The sequence below is a fragment of the Microchirus variegatus genome, assembly GCF_963457635.1.
Source record: "Microchirus variegatus genome assembly, chromosome: 15".
NCBI lineage: Eukaryota > Metazoa > Chordata > Actinopteri > Pleuronectiformes > Soleidae > Microchirus > Microchirus variegatus.
In genome coordinates this window covers 8747426-8768247 of record NC_139816.1, presented here as the reverse complement: position 1 = coordinate 8768247, position 20822 = coordinate 8747426, and the positions used below count along the sequence as shown (strand labels likewise).

At 40.4% G+C, this 20822-nt stretch overlaps 1 protein-coding gene across 2 annotated transcripts in view; it reads left to right on the top strand.

The window, feature by feature from the left end:
* dlgap1b (discs, large homolog-associated protein 1b) overlaps positions 1–20822 on the top strand; it is a gene marked incomplete at its 5' end in the record, with an annotated part of 59621 nt that overhangs the window by 7848 nt on the left and 30951 nt on the right. For both annotated transcript variants that reach the window (XM_083901662.1, XM_083901661.1), the window contains 2 exons: positions 2936–3113; positions 7061–7355. In XM_083901662.1, coding sequence (XP_083757788.1) covers positions 2936–3113; positions 7061–7355 — 473 coding nt within the window. The remainder of the gene's footprint in view (positions 1–2935; positions 3114–7060; positions 7356–20822) is intronic.

Sequence of the window (20822 nt, the reverse complement as noted above, 5' to 3'; positions counted from 1 at the left end):
AGTGAAAATGACAACAGAGACAGACGGAGGAAACAGGAGAAGGTAAAATGGGGATAGAGAGATAATTATGTCCTATGTTTTTTTAATTAAATGTCAGAATTTCTGTCTTTGGAATTGATTAACGCATGAGAAATATGGTCATGGACGTACTTTTGAAGTGTTTTCCCTTCTTGAGGTTTTGTTTCAGGATGATTAGAAGAAAAATTATGATAGAGATATTGTTTATGGGCCTGAATTTGTGAAATTCTCTTTACTAGTGCAGTGCCCGTAGGAAGTATGTATTCCTATAGTGGGAGCTGAAGAAGATTTTTCAGTTATGGTAATGCATGATAAGGAATGTAAAGGCTAGCATATTACAAACACTGTGCAACCTCATTAGGCACAACGCAATTTTTTAAATTTTCGATTAGCATTAGCGTAGCTAGCTGTTTTGTGACTGTCGGCCACAATGAGGGTGCACAGTGTTATTATTATGTTAGCCCTACGCTAATGCTAATCGTAGCCTCGCTAGCTTACCTTTGGAAACAGGTGTGCCAAGTTAGCCGCAAAAGAGTAGCATGCTAATGCTAAACAAATATGTGCTCGCGCATCGGTGAATGGACAGCGACGTCGTCGTTTTCAGTATAACATCATGTTCTGTGTGTGAAATGAGCCGCCGCCAATCCGATGTTGACACTCCTGACACACGGTCAGACGCTACCTGGTGTTGTGTTTGCTTTTTTCCTGTCGTTGTCTGTTTCTTTTGTGCATGCCGTGCACTCGGTGGGTGTTCATATGTTTATTGGTTTCGTTCCATGTGTCATTGGAAGTAAGAAGTCAGAACATTGTTGGCAACACCAGCCGATAACGACGAAAATCGTAGTATTTTACCCTTTTCCTGCTCATTAAGTATTTCAATTTATGACAGAAAGTCATTAGATTTGTCGCTAGTCGCTTTTTTGTTGTTGTAAAATTATAAAAAAAGGTCACCGGGGGTCTGTAAAGTCGCTAAATATGCACACGGAAACGGCACGAACCGCTAACAGATATTATTTCCCTAACCCTATATATAATATATAATATATAATATATAATATATAATATATAATATATAATATATAATATATAATATAAAATATAATATCTATTATATATGTTTACAACGTTTTCTCATGTGCTACAGCGTCTTGAGACGTAGATATTTCCTTAAACGATGGTGTCTTTAGGGGAAGTTTTTTTTGAAAACGGCAAAGAAAAAGATCGTTTACGTTCCATGCCGTTTACTGCGAGTTTGGTCCGTGTACGGTGCTCCTTTTGAAGCATCCGACTCGTTTCTGACTTCTGACTGCAACTGGAAGAGAAAATCTATGTCTGTGTTTCTGTGAAGTCATAGAAATCAGCAGACTGCCTTTTACTCTTGGCTGTCAGGAGGAGCACGTGTTCATTAAACACACTTGTTCCATAGGTGGACTCCCTTGGACAGGCTGACCTCTCCCTCCGCCTTAGGTGGTACTGATTACAGCCTGGATGTGCCAATCAAGTTGCCACAATAGAAATCATTGGGTCCTGCCTGTAATCAGCCCCACAGGGAAATCAAGGCAGGGAGTGTGTGTGTGTGTGTGTGGGGGGGGGGGGGGTTAGGATGTTAGGATGTGGATTCTCCCTCGACTTAATTTGTCTGTGCATCACCCACAGTCACGGACGGACTCCAGGAGGCTGATGGGGCTGAGGATTTACGTTAGAATGACTTTTACAGAAGCAACTTTTCATCTCTATCGTTGACCCAGAGCAAATGTTAGAAAGAAAAAACAACCATTCGTTATTGGTTGTTAAGAGAAATATGTATTTTCCAACAAGTTCCGCCCTGTTTGTCTGCACTGTCCTCTTCTCTTCATCCTTCCATCAAAGGAGGAGGAATCTAGTTTGCTTGGCTGTGGTCGGTGACGATGCTCTATTTTTAGGAGGGGGATGCATAATTAAAGCAGAGAGTTGTGTGTGTGTGATTTTAAAACATAAGTGAAACACTGTACACTCTTAGCAATAAAGGTTCCAAAAGGGTTCTTCTACAAAGGCTGAGGTTCTACCTGGAACCATTAGCTTCTCAAAAACCCTTTCCCGAAGAACGGGTTTTTCAAGGATTATTGGTAACACTAATGGTTCCAGTAAGAACCATTTTGATCCAGAGAAGTCTTTAAAACCCCTTTCCTGAATAAAGGGTTTTAAAAGGGTTCTAGGTGGAACTCTCCAAAAGGGTTCCAGGTTCTCCAAAAAGGGTTCTCCTATGAGGACAAGCCGAAGAACCTTATATGGTTCTACTTAGCACTTTTATTTCTAAGAGTGTACCGTTGATCTGAGAAGAGATTTTTCTAATCCGCGTTGAAGTCGTCGTTTCCTCTGAGTTGGTTTAGTAGGTCGCGATGTTCACCGAGATGAAAGTGAGTCGGCTTTTTATTTATTTATTTATTTTTTATTTCCCCTGATTAATGGATTGTTTCACTCGCTGCTTACACACACACACACACACACGTAGACAAGAAGCATCAAATTAGGCAGGTGAGAGCTAATGAGTCACGTCTTCTCTTTGTCTAAATGTGTTCTGAGTTTTTCTTCCATGTGAAAGGATTTCCGCGTGTGTTCTCGCTGTTGGGTGTTTTTTTTTTTTTTTCAGAAAGTACAAGTTGTTTTCAAGGGCAGACGAGACGACATAAGCTACTGCAAGTGTTTCTCAATAGTCCTGCTCTTGTTGATTAGATAACGGTGTCTCCTGAAGCAATTGTGGATTGATCCCTATCTCTGGGTTCACACACACACACACACACTACACTCGCCCTCTCTTTATCACTTCATCTCTGCCTCTCTCTTCTTCTACCCCCTCCCCGCTCCTTTGTCTCTCACAGTTTGTTTCTCGTCTTATTTTTTTCCTGTTTTTCTTTTTTCCCCCTTTCTCTCGTGGCAGGATTTCCACAGAGCACTCACCCAAGTTGCAGATCCGGAGTCACAGCTATCTGCGGGCGGTGAGTGAGGTTTCCATCAATAGGAGTGTGGACAGCTTGGACCCAGCAGGGCTGCTAGCCTCGCCTAAATTCCGCTCGCGAAATGAGAGCTACATGAGAGCCATGAGCACCATCAGCCAGGTTAGTGACACCCAGGTGCTCATGCTCCTCTTTGGCCCTTTCACCCCCTCCTTTGTACCTCATGCAGGAGGGGGAGGGAATCCAATTTGTAGCCGCCCTTAAGGCCTGAATTGTCAGAATTATTAGTCCACCGTCCGTCAAAGACAAGAACTGCACCAAAACCCCACTCTCCCAATTAGCGTGTACATCTGTGTGCTGTTATATAGACCTCACATGTTTGCACATGCATTCAGATTCACTAATTAAGCAGGAAAGGCAAACTAACCCCCGTCGAAATCCTTCTGCGTTGGCATAGTTTGCCAATTGACATAAGGAATCCTTACTTTGGCATCTATCACATGAGAGACGGGAGGGGGGGGGGGGTGGCATAAGCATGCAGCCATATGGATTTTATGAATAACTCAAGAATGCTCCAAATAATGATGGACATTTCCCAAGAGATGCCACTATATAACACAACATATGTACAGTAATCACGTGCATAAACAGTTGACGTGCATTCATTTTTCTGGCTGTTTTTACAGCACAGAAATTGATTTGCTAACACTTTAGATCATGGAACACATGTTCACCATGAAATAGGTACTTACTAACGTGCATTTAAGTCGCATACTAGACCTTTATTAGTAAATATTAAGCACGTATTAACACCTTATGTAGGAAAAAATCTTAATTCAGGTTTTTCTTGAGGTAGAATAAGATGCTTAAAAGAATATGTGCTTAATGATAACTAAACTAATAAAGGGCTAGTATGCAACTTATGTGTTAGTTAGCACCTAGTTAATGGTGAATGTGTTCCCTAATCTAAAGTATTAGCTTTCATTTAAAAAAATAAAATTGATTAATGGATTTAAGTGAATAATACAAAGTAAAAAAGTAAAATAGGTAAATAGGTAAAGTAAATAGGTGCTTACTAATGTGCATATAAATAGCATGCTAGGTCTTTATTAGTGAAAATTAAGCATGTATTAACACCTTATGTGGGAAAAACCTTAATTCATGTCGTAATAGAGGTGGAATAAGGTTATGTAGAATAAGGTGTTAATATGTGCTTAATGATTACTAATAAAGGGCTAGTATGCGACTTATATGTTAGTTAGCACCTATTTAATGGTGAATTTGTGTTCCCTAATCTAAAGTGTTACCTTTAATTAAAAAAAATTAAAAAATCCCTACTTTTAAGTTTGATTAATGCATTTAAGTAAATAATACAAAGTAAAAATAGTTGATAGGTGCTTACTAACATATATAAGTCGCATACCAGCCCTTTATTAGTAAATATTAAACACATGGTAACACCTTATGTCGGAAAAATCTTAATTCATGTCGTAATAGAGGTAGAATAAGGCGTTAATACGTGCTTAATGATTACTAATAAAGGGCTAGTATGCGACTTATATATGTTAGTAAGCACCTAGTTAAGTTGCTAACAGTGTCACCTTTAATTTTAGTAAAATAAAAGTTAAACCCCTCCTGTTCAGTTTGATTAATGGATTTCAGTGAATAATTTTAAGTAAACATAGTAAGTCAGTATGTTTACGCGGTGTTGGAGGCAAAAAAAATAAAACTTTTAGTCCAACTACAAGCCAAAATTATACGAAACTGGTGCTACATGCACCACAGTTCCCACTCGACGTCAATACACAAAAAAAATAAGACAAAAGTGACCAAATTCAGACAGGTACAGTTTTTGTTTTTCCTTTTTTTTGGCTACTAGCTAACAAGTAGCCACATGCTAAACGGCCAAGTACTGATGAGCTGAAAGTTAGCGTTAAGCCTTGCTAGCAGAGCAGCGGCGGACACGCTTGTATACTGGGACACCATTGGACAGTAGAGTCCATCTGCGACTGCAACTGTGCAGGGGAACGTATTTAGACGTCACACCAACCACTAGCAAAGGGCATAATATTGTTAACCACCTTTTTTTTTTTTTTTTTTTTTTTAACCAGGTTCTCCTGGGGTGTAACAATCCCAGGTGCACACATTAATTTGAGTGTGAAAGAGGATTTATTGTCACGGCTGCCTGAGAATAAGACGAGTTTCTCATTGTGGACTTTGAGCACAGCCTCATACCTTCCATGTCTTGTGGAGTGATAGAGGAGCCGAGCTTTGCCTCCTATAACTGGAGATATGTGCCCCCCCCCCCTCTCCCCACATCCCTCCTCCTCTAAAGCCCAAGGGCAAAATTTTGTCTCAGCGGATAAATAATGGACCAATGAGGAAAATACACTTTCAAATCCCTGGCAGTCCTGGAGCAGGCCCAGAGGAAAGTGATCCAGTGGATTATTTCTATCTCACTCACTCACTCTCATATTCAACATGTGTTAGCATAGTTAGTTGTGGGTTAAACCGAGGTCCACAAACCTTCCTGACTCCAAGCTTTACAGCGTTTACTCGCACGTGTCTGACCCTCAAGCACCCAAACTCTCAGCTCTACGTCCTGACTGCATCCCGTTCCTGTGATCTTGAAAGGCAAAACGGAGGTTGCTTCAAGGAATGGAATGCAGCCGCAAGTTTTCTGCACCCACACACAAACCCAGTCTCATTTTTTCTTGCCAGTCGTTTTTTTCTTGTTTTTACTCGCTAAAAACCCTGCTGTGATCTTGTTGTGAAACACAAGCTGCACTAGTTAGAAATCCCAAATCCTGCCAGTTTCAGTCTTGACATTTGCTAATCCTTACCTGTTATTACCCAGGAACCGTCTTTTACGTTTTCCCTCCAATGCACAGTTCTTTTTTTTGAAGCATCTGCAGCTTTTCCTATGTAGCTCAAAGCTTTAGAAGCCAGTGTAGAGATAAAAGTAGCTCCAATCTGAACGAGCATAATCATAGAGTAAGTGATATGCACAAACAGAAGTCAGAATTGCACACAGCAGCTCGCTGCCAAATTCAAATTCTGATTGCCTTTTCTTAATGGAGATGGGCGAATTAACTTACATCTTGTTTAGAGGGACCATTTTCTCCGCGGGAAGGAGAATTATCCTAATCAAACACTGATTTCATTTGTGGCAAATATCTTCAAGTCTACCTGCTTCATAATGTGGTAATACAGGGAAAGCTGTTTTCACTTGCAGTCCCCACGTTGTGATTTAAGTGTGTGTGCACATAAAACTGCCTAGTGAAGCTTTAATCAGTGAAATAGCTCTGTAACAGCTTTCCCTGGCTTTTACTCCTGTAAAATGTAGTCAATTCGACGTTGTGTTGCCTGTTTTTCCTTCTTTTTTTTAAATTCATCCCTGTGCATGGGAATGTACGGAAGAAGATTAGGGCCACACAGGAAAAAAAATATTTGAGTTCTGACTTTAAACTCAGAATTCTGACTTTAAAGGTGCCATATGTAAGAATGTGGCCAAAAACGGTTACTACATTCAAATGCAAAATACAGAGGTCTTTTAGGTTTCGTTTTTTGACATAACTGGCAACCCGTGGTTGGACTGCAATGATTGGTAGACAGAAATTCTGACTTTATTCTCATAATTCTGACTTTAAACAGAATTTTGAGTTTAAAGTCGGTGTACAGTGGAGTAAAGTCAGAATTCTGAGTTTAAAGTCAGAATTTTGAGTTTTAAAGTCAGAATTTCTGTTTAAAGACAGAATTTCTGTTTAAAGTCAGAATTCAGATTTTTAAAGTCAGAATTCTGAGTTTAACATCGGTGTTCAGCGAGATAGAGTCAGAATTTTGAGTTTTAAAGTCAGAATTTCTGTTTAAAGTCGGAATTCTGAGTTTAAAGTCAGAATTTCTGTTTAAAGTCAGAATTCAGATTTTTAAAGTCAGAATCCTGATATACAGTCAGAACTCAAACGTTTTTTTCCTGTCTGGCCCTAATCCTCTTCTGTAGAAATGCACTGTGCGCTCCCTTTTCTTATTTATCTGGCTGTTTGCATGCACATGCCATATGTCTATCTATGTCTATCTATGTGTGTGTGTGTGTTTGTCCTCGTCGACAGGTGAGCGAGGTGGAGGTGAACGGGCAGATCGAGGCGGTGTGCGAGCAGGTGTTCAGCGAGATGGAGTCGCAGGCGGTGGACGCCCTGGACCTCCCCGTGGCCAGCTGCTTCCGCGTGCGCAGCCACAGCTACGTGCGTGCCATCGAGAAGGGCTGCTCGCAGGAGGAGGAGGAGGAGGGCGGAGGAAGAGGAGGCGGCGGCGGCGGCGGCGGCGGCGTCGCACTGGGAAGCAGGAGGAGCAACTCGCCTCCACGCACGACCACCACCACCGTCAGAACCATCCAGAGCAGCACAGGTTGGTGGCAAACGTGTGCTCATGAATATGTAAACGTGCATAATCCACAGCTCACTATAAATGAACATGTGTGCTTTATGCAGCGTGCGTATCGTGTCAGCAGAGAAAGATAAATAAATTAGAGCTGCGGTTGCTACAAAGAGTTTTTTTACACTATTTTGGGGGAAATAGTGTAAAAACTTAAAAGTGTTCAGCTGACCAACTCTTGCCGTTATTTTCCATCTGACCCAGTTTTCTTTTCAGCTTACAATATAATGAATGCAGAGCTGTTTTTTTTTTCCCAACATAAAAGCTTCAGTGGTGGCTGAGTCTTATTTTAGTCCTCTTGTGTGCTTCACGGTCTGGAGCATTCAGGCGTTTTCCAGCATCACTGCATGCAGTATTGATGCTGAGTGATGCTGGCACCCACCCCAGTGCTGGGTTGCGTCTTCCCTACACTACAAAACCCCCCAAAAAAACGTCATTCCTTCACATCGCGTACGCATTGAGTCACCGTGGCCCCGACGCACAATGGCTTTCCCTTTGTAATTATGCCAATTAAAAACAAACGACAGCGTTTCCACCGCCAAACGACGAGCTGACGAGGCCACGGGCAGCTAATTAAAACACATTTACTGCAAATTGAAAGCGTATGCAAAAAAACGAGTTCAATCAATTGAAATTGACTCTGAGCAAACATTTATTTAATGCCGTTTAAAGTTTCCCTATAACTGACTCTCTCCAGTTCATAAAAGTAGTCAAAATATGAGGTTTGCACCCAGGTGTTAAATTGTTAAATGTCTTATTGACAGCTGAAGAACAGGCAATACAATTAAAGGCAATAGAAGAAGTGAGTTGATTGTTCTGTGTGCGGTGGTAGTTACTGATCTATAACAGGAGACTGATACGATCAAAGAGAAAGGGCACTGGGAGCTTCTTCCCCTGAGGAAGGCAGAGATAATGAAAACCATCTATCAGACGGAGCGTTTGTAGAGACTAAACTCTAGTTTTTCGGGGGCTCAACAGATGCTCTGTACGTCTGCTGCTGCTGCTGCTGCTAAACATGATACAGGTGCTTTCTTTTTTAGATGAAATATACTTGACCTGTAGGAGTTGCCGTTAATGTCGCGATAACACAATCAAAACTGTGGTGTTTTTGGTGTTATTGCAGCATTTGGCCATAATGTTGCATTACTGACGTTTTCACATCGTTCCTTTCAACCATATATTACTAGTGCTGGCCACATTAACGCCTTAGCGGTAGTTAGCGGCGGTTAGCTGCATTACCGCCGTCAACGCTAACGAACATTCATGCTTTAAACTCGGAATTCTGACTTTTAAAACTCGGAATTCTGACTTTAAACTCATAATTCTGACTTTAAACTCATAATTCTGACTTTAAACTCATAATTCTGACTTTATTCTCATAATTCTGACTTTAAAACTCAGAATTCTGACTTTAAACAGAAATTCTGACTTTATTCTCATAATTCTGACTTTATTCTCATAATTCTGACTTTAAACAGAAATTCTGGCTTTAAACTCAGAATTCGGACTTTAAATTCAGAATATATGTTTAAATTCATAATTCTGAGTTTAAAGTTGGTGTTCAGCGAGATAACGTTATTACAGCATTTGGCCATAATGTTGCATTACTGACGTTTTCATATTGTTCCTTGCAACCATATATTACTAGTGCTGGCCACATTAACACCTTAGCGGTGGTTAACGGCATTACCGGCGTCAACGCTAACGCACATTCACGCATGCCGCGTTTCCCTGACGACTGACCGGAAAAAGACGCGCGTGACGTCATGTTTACGTGACTCCCGATTGTTAAAATGGGTCTCTAAACTAACGCTAAACTTTAAAAACAGAGGCACACATACGCAGTAACACAGGTACGCTACTTTATTTGGAGCTGCTTCTACTGTTTTCGTTTAATAAACAGACCGCTCCAGTTCGACTGTAGGCACACTAACAGCGCTAAATGAGCTAACTGGTAAACGGTGACTGGACTCCGGTGCCGCGGCACGTAAACATGACGTCACACGCGTCTTTTTCCGGGCAGTCGTCATGAAAACGTGACATGCGTTAATGTGCGTAAACGTGCCCAGCACTATGTATTACATAATGAACGTAGTTTTCCCGATTCAGGTAACTGAATAGCCACCAGGGGGCGTCTCTACTGGCTGCAAAAATGATTCAACGCCCTGGTATAATTCCGCGTACACGCCATACCGCGGACCCTGCGAAACTCGCTCGTCAGGGTCATGTAGTATCTCACTTCACCATCGGGTGGCGGACGCAAGTCTGGACGCAGGGAATATGACGCATTACTACCAAATTAGAAGAAGGGAACGATGCTACATCTCCCTCGGACATGTCTGGTTCGGATGACCGTCCTTGACGACTACTTCTTCTGTTGTCGAAAAGGTTGTTGGCTGTTGTCTCTAAACATCCTGCGGAGTTTATGGTCTCTTTTGCTAGTTCCCAGTCTTATCCAATGGCACACGATGTTGATATTTGTAAATTGTATCGTCCAAAAAGCACCTGGTTACGGCTGACATGAACATCCATTTGAAAAATGTCAACAGCCAAATCGCGAATCTTGAGGAATTCAGATTATTTTTTGGTGACGTCACGTCTGGCAGCACAGAGTTCTACACAAACTTTCAGCCTCAGAGGATTTACGCTTCCAGTGGGCTCATTTTATATATATGACGGCAATGTGCCAAATGATGGCTTTTCCAAATGCTAACTGCTGTTAGCTGCCGTAGCGTCAGTGACACTGATGTCGTTTCCTGTGTCTCATTTGCACTTAAAGAGACAGGCACTCAAAACCGAGCGTTCTGAACAGGGCTGTTTTGGCAGAGTGATTGAACTGCTCTGGTGACTTGTAGAAATAGGGTCTAATATGAGTCCTTTAACACCCAATTTTTTTTCCCGCCTGATGATGAGAAAGCACAAAAAGCAGATATTGTTCTGCCTTGTGGTTGCTGATAATTTCACACATGTATAGCTGCCTTACAAAGCTCATTGTGTTCCGCTGACCGCTGACCTTTTATTTGCCGCCGACCTAATTATATCCCCGGACTCCGAGGATACAGTGACCGAGGCTTTCAAACGAAACAAGACAAGGGAAAGCCTGGGTCAGAGCGGTGTGTGTTATAGGGAGTGCAGTTCACTGTGGTTGGTAGTGAAGGGAAAGGTGGGGGGGGATTGATTCAGATTAATGTCATAGTTGTGCCGCCGCACAATTCATCACCTCCATAGATCTCCAGCACTGAGTCGTCAGTCACTGTAATTAATTAGCTCCCCTCTCCTTTTTCCTCCTCCTGGGGGAAAGAGTGAGATTGAAGAGGAGAGGAAGAAAGAGAGACTGGAGGAAGGATGGGAAAAGATCTCAGTCTGAATATGTTTCGTCTGTCCGGTATAGTTTTTTAACCACTTGTATTTTCGGACTTTTACACACAGATCACATTATTTTCTGCCTTTTTTTGCCACTTGTTGACTTTTGACTTTTACCAGAAGTAATATTTTGATTGCACTACACATTATTTATCATGAATAAACGAGAACACAAATATGACACTTTAAAAATCTGCATTTACATGCATACAGAAATCCCATATGCATAAATATAGCCAGGTTTATTTACTCGTGTAAAGATCCTGGCATTATTTCACTTAACAAAAAGTGTTTTTCTATGTTTGATTTAAAGTGTCTGGAAAGCAATCAAACGCTGAACTCGTCAAACTTTGAGTGACCTGTAATTGTAGGACTGAAGCAGTCAATTAAGCAATTTGTCAATCAAAGAAAAAAATAACATTAATCTCTGTAATTATAGTAATTATTCTAAGAAACATCCACTTTTCAGTGTCTGTTAGCTTTTCTGACAATACAAGACGTCTGAATGCAGCACATTAAAGGTGCATTATGTAATAAATCTAAAGCAACTGGCCATAAAATCCTCCTAATATGTCACAGAGACTCAGGAATAATGTTCATATAACAAACTGAACTCACCAACAACAACAGTACAGACAAAATATTTACATTAAAAAAAACATTTTGCAGACTGCGAATCATGTTTATGTTTTGAAATCATGTTTTGGCATGTGGCGCCACCTACCGCCGTCTACCAATCATTGCAGACAGTAGAGTCTCAGCTGCCGAGCAACCACGGGTTGCCAGTTACGTCAGAAAACGAAACCTAAAAGACCTCGGTATTTTGAATTTGAATGTAGTAATCGTTTTTGGCCACATTCTTACATATGGCACCTTTCAATAATATTTATTTTGTTTCTTTTTTTGAGTCTGCATCAATATCGGAACATATTCATAGCTGGGAATACAAGAATGTGAAGTGAGAGTCATGATTACCTCCCCTCCAATATGATGTCGATGTCTTAATGTAAACATGCTGAAACGTTACACAAGAGTTATACTTTTTGCCCTAAGTACACAGAAAACACACCCTTAGAGGAGAAAAACTAGGTCTTACATAACAGTATGTATTATATAATCTCATATTCATGTAGTAGTAGAGTAAACAGAGTTTGTTTACATGTGTTGTTCTGTGATGCAGGAGAAACATACAGTATATACAGGCATTCACACACGCACACATTCTTACACTTCATCTGGAAGCCTGAAGTGAGAAGCGAACACGTTGTTTGTGGTGAATATTGCATGAAGTTCCCACAGAATGGTTCAGGCTCCTGCCCGTGGAAATAAAACACACCCCGTGTGCTCGTGTTTTTATTTCTGCTCTCACTTGTGCCGACGGCAAACGGCCAGAGTTTCACACACTGACGCGGCACAAAGACGAGCTCGTTCAGCATCCGCTCGCACTCTTCCCTCCAGTTTGGCCTCGCTGCTCCAGCCCATTATTATTGATGGTCTTTTTAATCCTGAGGACGGGAGTAAAGGGGGCGTCCTTTGATCTCTTCTCTTTGAAACGCCAAGTGATTGCCTTCCTTTCTGGCGATCAAACTGGCATGTGGTGCTCACGCATTCACACACACACAGGTTTATGCAGATGTTCTTCTTCAGATTCTGCATGAACTTCCATTCTTTTGTGCAACCTAAACAAAGCGTTATGCCGAACCTTAACCATAGAGGTGGAAAGTAAGGAATTACATTTACTCGTGTTACTGTAATTGAGTACATGTATTTTTTAAAGTGATTTTTAACATTTGACTTAAATATCTTTTATTTAATGGCCTGTATTGAAAAATAAAAAAAAGCATGCGCCGGAAACTTTGGAAGTGAATCATGAGGACAGGTGATTGATGAGGAAAGGTGATTAATGAGGAAAGGTGATTGACGAGGAAAGGTGATTAATGAGGACAGGTGATTGATGTGGAGGACAGGTGAACGACGAGGACAGGTGATTGACAAGGACAGGTGAATGAAGAGGACAGGCGATTGACAGGGACGGGTGATTGACGAGGAGGACAGGTGAAAGACGAGGACAGGTGATTGATGAGGAGGACAGGCGAATGGCAGAATGGCAGAATGACAGGTGAATGACGAGAACAGATGAATGATGAGGACAGGTGAATGGTGAGGACAGGTAAATGACGAGGACAGGTGAATGATGAGGACAGGTGAATGATGAGGACAGGTGAATGGTGAGGACAGGTAAATGACGAGGACAGGTGAATGATGAGGACAGGTGATTGATGAGGAGGACAGGCGAACGATGAGGACAGGCGAATGGCAGAATGACAGGTGAATGACGAGAACAGGTGAATGATGAGGACAGGTGAATGACGAGGACAGATGAATGACGAGGACAGGTGAATGATGAGGACAGGTGAATGGCGAGGACAGGTGATTGACGAGGACAGGTGATTGATGAGGAGGACAGGCGAATGGTAAGGACAGGTGAATGGCAGAATGACAGGTGAATGGCGAGGACAGGTAACTGATGCAGACAGGTGAATGATGCAGACAGGTGAAGGATGAGGACAGGGGAATGATGCGGACAGGTGAAGGATGAGGACAGGTGAATGATGGAATGACAGGTGAATGGCGAGGACAGGTGAATGACGGAATGACAGGTGAATGATGAGGTCAGGTTAATGAAAGAACCCCAACCTTGTTCAAATAGTAATTAAGTAACTTTTAGTCGCTACTTTTTTACTTTAACTTGAGTACATTTTTACACATGTACTTTTACTATTACTTAAGTGAAATGTTATCAAAATAGTGCTATTTTTATTCCCTTGGACAGACTAAACAATGTGTTATTCCTAAACTTAACCTCACCACAATTTACATTTTAGCCTAAAATGTAAACCAGTTCCTCAGAAATGAGGCTCTTGGGACCAGGTTTTAGAATACTGGGCCCAAAAAGGTCAGTGTTTATGTCAGTAATGGTCCTAAATACACACACATACACACACATACAGCTGTTGCCTCAGACACCAGCTCCTTAGGATCGGTTTAACAAAAATCTGGAGTAGATCCTCCCTCTAAAGCTTTGAGGAAAAAAAAAATCCATAGCAATCGGTTAATGTGAGGATTTGGCTGCCGGTGAGCTGCAGCTCCTCCACCCCACGTCGTCTCCAGTTAACGTATCCTTCACCTCCTCTCGCTGCGATGTCTTCCCCTCCCTTGGCCTTTACACACACACACACACACACACACAACAGCTGCCTTTTCACAACACATGGGGTTATGTGTGTGGGTAAACCCACCTGTTGTTTTGCTTAGAAGAGAAAATTAAGCTTCATTTACTCACAGGTATTGGATCTCGGGAAAGATGCCATATTGTCTGTGTTTCTGTCAATTATCCAGTCCAGGACTTGAGTTATTCCTCTCAGGTTACAACACTATGTTTAATTGAATGACTGTGAGTCGCCGCGATCAATAAAGCGCTCCTTAAGTCATTTCCACCCTTTTAATTTCATTTTCCTGACACATCTCTGGGCACAGTTTTCTATTTACTGTTATGATACAAAAAGGATACAGTAAATACAGATCATGTTGTTGGTCTCACTCTCTTTCTTAAAGGTTATTTCTTTGGGGAAATGCAATATTAAAGATATATGATATCCACCAAAACTGCTCCATAACAGGACGGAGATTTTTCAAATTAAAACCCTTTTGCCAGGAAATCAGAGAAAACAACAAAGGATGTCACGTTTATAGATAATTATAGATAATAAGGTTTAAGAAGATCATTTCAGTTGTCCAGGATTTTTTTTTTTGGCTTATTTCAAAGATAACAATTATATTTATTTTCTCTTTTACTGTTCTGTTATGCAAAAAAAAAAAAAAATCACCTTTATTGTACAAGAATACGATAAGATAAGACAGAACCTTATTAATCCTGAAGGAAATTCTTGTTCCAGGTTGCTCCAAAATTGCAAAATTTGCAAAAGTTACAATAATAACAAATACAAAAATAACAATATAAGATATAAGATAAGTGTCAAAATAAAATGTCGAAAGAGTGGTGCAAATGGAATGACGTGATGTAACCATTTACCATTTTTAGGTCTAATTTATGTTCGCCGTCTTCATGTAGACATGTTATATAACTCTTAGAAAGTGTATTCCCCTAGAATTTCTATTTCTATTTCTTTAAAGACATATTTTACAGGCAGTATATATTTTTTATAAAATCATACTAGTGGATTTCCGCGCTCAGTTTGTCTCCTTCAGTCTTGTAAAACCACTTTCACTGCAATGTTTTTTAAGGCTTTACTGTTATTAAATCAGATGGAGCTCCAAACACTTGACTGTACAGTGCCACAGAGTGGACTAAATCCTGTACAACACTGCCCCCAGGGGCTCAGTATAATACAGCACTCCATACCCAATATCTTTTTTTTTTTCTTTTTTTTTAAACAGTGTGAGTGAGTGGATAAAAAAAACTACCAGACAGCTTGACCCAATTACCAATCACTGCCATCGCTGGCACTTTTCCAAAAAAAATGTCCATTCTGCTAGAGCGTGTGAGGACTGTGTGCTAAGTCGAAGTGACAGCGATACAGACCACTGAAGTCCGGTTAAATCAACATCACACACACACACACACACACACCTACTACTGAGGACCGGGTAAAAGTGCTGGCAAAGTGAGGACCAGCATTTCCACTTTATAAATCAACGCAATTACAAATATCTACTTAATGAATGACATCGATAAAGAACTACTGGGTGCAGTACCATAAAATGTCTGCAGGTGGAGCCCCAGAGCAAAACGTGTGTGAAACACCACGGCTGGAAAACGGGTTTTTGTACCAAATTGAGGATCTCTGTTTAAAAAAAAAAGTGTTTAGAGTATAGCGTGTTTACAACCTAAGGAAGTGATTTCAATGAAAAACAAAGTGAGGACCGTCCAAAATGTCGACGCTTTGTAAAAAATGACCTCACTGTGTTGGTTAAAAACCCTCACTGTGTCCTCAGTATGGCGCAAGTACGAGAACACGCACCTCCACCAGCCCACACAGATCTCCCAGAGCCAAGCTGAAATTTGTTTGTCATATGTCACAGTGACTCATGTGTTAGTAAAGTGTGTGCGTGCGTGCGTGCGCGCGTGCGTGCGTGCGTGCGCATGCGCGTGTGTACTGTCTTTGTTACCTGTACCTGGACCCAATGAGGAAACCTGGTTAGGTTTAAGGCTATAATTTTAAATTGTGGTTCGGTTAAGGTCAGGAATAAAGGGCAAGGTGATCATTCCAAATGAATTGAAGTCAATGCAGTGCTCTAAGTAGAGTATGTGTGTGTGTGTGTGTGTGTGTGTGTGTGTGTGTGTGTGTGTGTGTGTGTGTGTGTGTGTGTGTGTGTGTGTGTGTGTGTGTGTGTGTGTGTGTGTGTGTGTGTGTGTGTGTGTGTGTGCGTGCACCCTCATTAGTTCCACTGTCACTGAGGTGTATTTGAGGAGGAGCACAGGTGGGAAAGGTCCCCGTGGAAGCGTTAGGTCTGACACATTTTTAACACCGAGCCGAGTTTCCTTTGTGTCCGTGCTGCTCCTGTCAGTTACTATAGATCCAGCCACCTGCTCTTCCTGCTGCGTCGTCCTGCAGAGACGAGGCCGTGATCTATAATCTATATAGAAGGTGATCATTTCTGCGACATACAGATCAGATGTGAGCACGTGGACAGCTATGATATGCAAACAGACGTACTAATAAATAAGGAGTGCATCTAATATGAATCTGGAATTAATTATTATGGTGTAAAAAAAAAAATGCTCCAAGGAAGTCAACTGCATCAGTCTTTGCTAAACCACAGGGTGGCAGTCATTAGCCATTTTTTAAAGGCTGCAGTGTACAGACTTTTAATAATTGTAAGAATAATAGCGTAAAAAAATCACCTCATTGTTGTTTTTAAATTAGTTGTTTACATTTAAATCTTTTCCTTACATTACATACATAATATGTATATATGCTATTATATATAGATAATATAGTATCTGAATCCAGAACCATTTATACTCCCCCCCTTTTTTTAAGACAATAATGGTATAAGCCAGCTACACCACTAATATCATGGCCTGAAGTAAATAACATTTTGTTTATAATTTACTTTTATTTTAAATTAATTAAATGCTTTTCGTGATGTTTTAAAGACAAATTAAGTCATTTGGAATTAAAATATCCTTCTATATATCTTGATAATCCATCCTGATATTGCAAATTATCTGGCTCTGGGAGATTATATTTGAAACATTATTTGATTTATAGTTTACAAAAAAAAGAACATGAAAATGAAACTTTAAATGACAAAAACAGGCAGATATTAAATGGAATCAAAAGTAAACCACTTATAATGTGACAAATGTAATGTATTATTATGAAAAAAAATAAAAGTAAGGCCACAGAACATCAGCAAAGGGGGGCCCAGGTCATGTTTTAGAACAATTTTACATATAAAATAATGAAATAAACATGTATTAGGGGAAAGTTGTGGAAGTGTATTCCAGTAAAGTTTCATCATGAGTGAGCGGGACTGTCCCACCCAGTGCTGCCTGTTATTAAGTGTTTAAATAAGGAGGGGACGGGGGCGCGATCAAGGCGCGTCCACGTCCTCACATTAGATCCAATATCGTCAGAGTGAAACGGGAATAGCGGCAGACAGAGACACTGAGCTTGTGTTGGTTCGGCTCGGTTCGGCTCGGCTCGGCTCGGCTTCCCCCACGGCGGTTTAAATGACGCTCCTTCACCGCTTGTACCGCGCGCTGCTGGGCATGTGTGACTACTGGGTCCGTGTTTGTGAGTACAAGCCGCTGTTGTGTGTGTTTGTAGCGACTGACTGACGGCGTCATCAACACAACGACGAGTTCGCGCAGGAAGTGAGACGAGCTGATTTTCAAAATAAAACTATTCATGTTAACAGTGACCCGTGTAGCACGTTGTAACCGACTTTTTCTGATTATGGTCATTTAAATGTGTAAACAGTAAAAAATAAGCGCGGTTTATAAGGTCAAAAAGAATAGTTAATGGATTTTAAAATGCGTTGCTGACTGTTATTGTGAAAGGCTGAACCGGATGTTGTGCAATTACCGGGTGTAGCTTGACTTCTTCTACAGCCCAACCCATGCTTTCTGCTTATTCATGCCTCACAGGGAAAATGGATGAGTCTTCTTCAAGTAATAAATGTTAAATAATAGATAAATGGGACAAAGTCTGGAATATATTCTTCTTTAATCTTTTTTTTTTACATTTTGATATTTTAAAACAAAACTCTTTAGTATAAACAGTACAATTATTTTTTTTTGCACACACAGCTTTTTCTGTGTCCCGTTATTTAGGTTAATCTCAGACTTGTGTCACCTCTGAAATGATAATCCAGAAGATACGGCGGGTGTACTTGACACCTTGGTTGTGACACCTGTGAGGGTGATCTGCAGAACCGTCGTCGCCCCCCAAAACGGTGTCTCTGCTCACTCTGACCCTAAAGCCTCAAACATGTCACTGATGCCAGCTATGGCATCCGCCTGTCCCGCCTCGCCCCTCCTCCAGCTTTTTCCGGCTTTCTATTTTCGGAAAACCACGTCCGGGACCGCGCTGAGATCAGACTTTAGGCCTCAGTCATGTGCGATGTCCATGTTATGTCGCGTTTAAGCAGCAGAGGCATCCCAAGTATGATGTAGGGAACGCTCAGCTGTGGACACATGGATCCAGGAAGGCCTGAGTCATTATGACACCAGCAATTGTGAATTTATTCCAGTCCTAGACTTTAAATCGGTAGCTTGTTTTAAAACTATTTTATGTTTTTATTTATCCGTTTGCTCTTAAGTAATCTTCTTTCTCTCCAGCTGAATCACATTCCCAGGTCTCCTGTACCTACTTTACCCCGTGGGATGATTAGTTTCCCCCTCAGTCACGTATCACGAGTGCCAGGCTCGGCCTCAAAATTGATCCAGATAAATACGTTTGTTTTCTCAGGGGCACAGCGCTTACGCAGCCATAAATTGAGCAGCCGGGCTGTTAGGAAATGCATTGGCATTTAAAGTGTTTGTGTGCGATAAAAGGTTATACACGAATGACTTTTTTTATTTATTTTTTTATTCATTTTTCCCAGCTGGCAAGATTATAGCAAAGATTGTTTGCTATATTTAGTGTGGTACCCTTTAAGGTACGCACCAAGAAAAAGTAAAAGAAAAAATAATTTATTTGCATGTTTTATTCACTTATGTTAACAATAACGACAATCAATATATATTTTTTTTTTTTTTTAATTAGACCCTACAATATTTCAGATACAGTCCTCTACCAAATGGTTGAGACGTCTGTTCATAATAAAAGTGCAATTTCTTGATCAATAAATTAAAACTATCATTTTAACGACACTAACCTAGCTTCTCTACCTTTACCATAAAATGACAAGTCAACCGTTTGGTAGAGCATGTTTTGAAAGCATGATTTGACCCTTATAAGACTTATTTTTGTTGATTTAAGTTTACATAATTCCGTACAACAACCCCTCTGAAACAATAATATGTCAACAAAATAGCCTTAACTTCGAAAGTCCCGCCGATATGCGTCATCAAAGGACGAGTGAATTTTCGTTGTGACCAAATAGTTGAGTAGTACATTTAAAAGGTTTAAAACAAACACGGTTTCATGTAAGAGTCCATGCCTTCTTTTCAGATTATAGAATGAAATAATTGGTTTGCTGCACTTTAACGTTTATATCCTTGCTTTATTATTTCAGTGAAGATTTATTGATACAATCCTCGTCTTCCTCTCTACTGGAGCAGCTCTCGTCTGCGTCTCATGAGCAGTAATTATTGCGTTATCGTGTTAAATATGAGCTCGATTTGGAAGCTGTACTGTGTATTTTTTCAGCCAAGTCTCAGTATTATTCTTCTCTATATTTAGAAAATACAACAATCAAAATGAGAAGACTGACTGTATATTGCAGCAGTGAATGAATGGAATGTGTGGGAGGGACTGGGACTTGTAAAGTGCTCTGAGTCCATTTTTACTTGCCAAGTGAAAGCCAGACACTTGTTCTCCACTCAGCAAACACTTTAAAAAAAATACGAGGCGTCCACATTTACAGAAGCTTTGGACGATGGGAAACTTATAAACACAGACCGGAGAGTGAAGGATCAGGGGGGAGGACGAACGGCAACAGTGATTCCCAGTGAATAATCTGCAGTTTAAGGGCTCAAATAAGAGAAAAACAAATAAATGAATACTAACATAGTTCAGCAGGAGCGTAAATCCACTCAAAATATAGTTTTAGCTTCAACGTGATTTGATGTAATTCACGAAAAACTTAGTTGAATTTTTTTGTATTTTTCTAATCTTTTTGCAGCCTCATAATTTTCTATACGTGGTGGACTGAGTTGTCTTTCAACTGGAGGGATGTGGGTTCAATTCCCGTCTCTGCTAGTCTGCATGCAGATGTGTCCTTGGGCAAGACACACTTAACCCCCATGTTGCTTCGGCAGGAATGTAATGTAAATGTAAATGCACTTTATTTATACAGCCCTTTACAACAATCCTTTCGGTGATCCAAAGTGCTTTACAACAATTAAATACAGAGGAAACAAATAAAAGCAATTAAAAACAATAAAATAGTTCAAAATAAAATAAGATAGAATCAGATAAAAGATAAAAAAAGATAAGAAGATAAAAGATAGAAATGGGTAGTGAAAGATCAAGATTATATAGCGTATTTACACTATGTAAATACGCTATATAAATAGATTAACGTATTGTTGCTAATTCAAAATATTACGCTATTAATATAGAAAATGGATGTAAAGGTATTTTCTTTTTATGACGATACATCACGAGGCACTTGACTGTAATCAAGATGGCGTTCATATCTGGTCCATGTCTGTCTTAAAGGTGCCATATGTAAGAATGTGGCCAATAACGGTTACTACATTCAAATTCAAAATATCGAGATCTTTTAGGTTTTGTTTTCTGACCTAACTGGCAACCCGTGGTTGCTCGGCAGCTGAGACTCTCATTTCAAAACATAAACATGATTTGCAGTCTGCAAGAG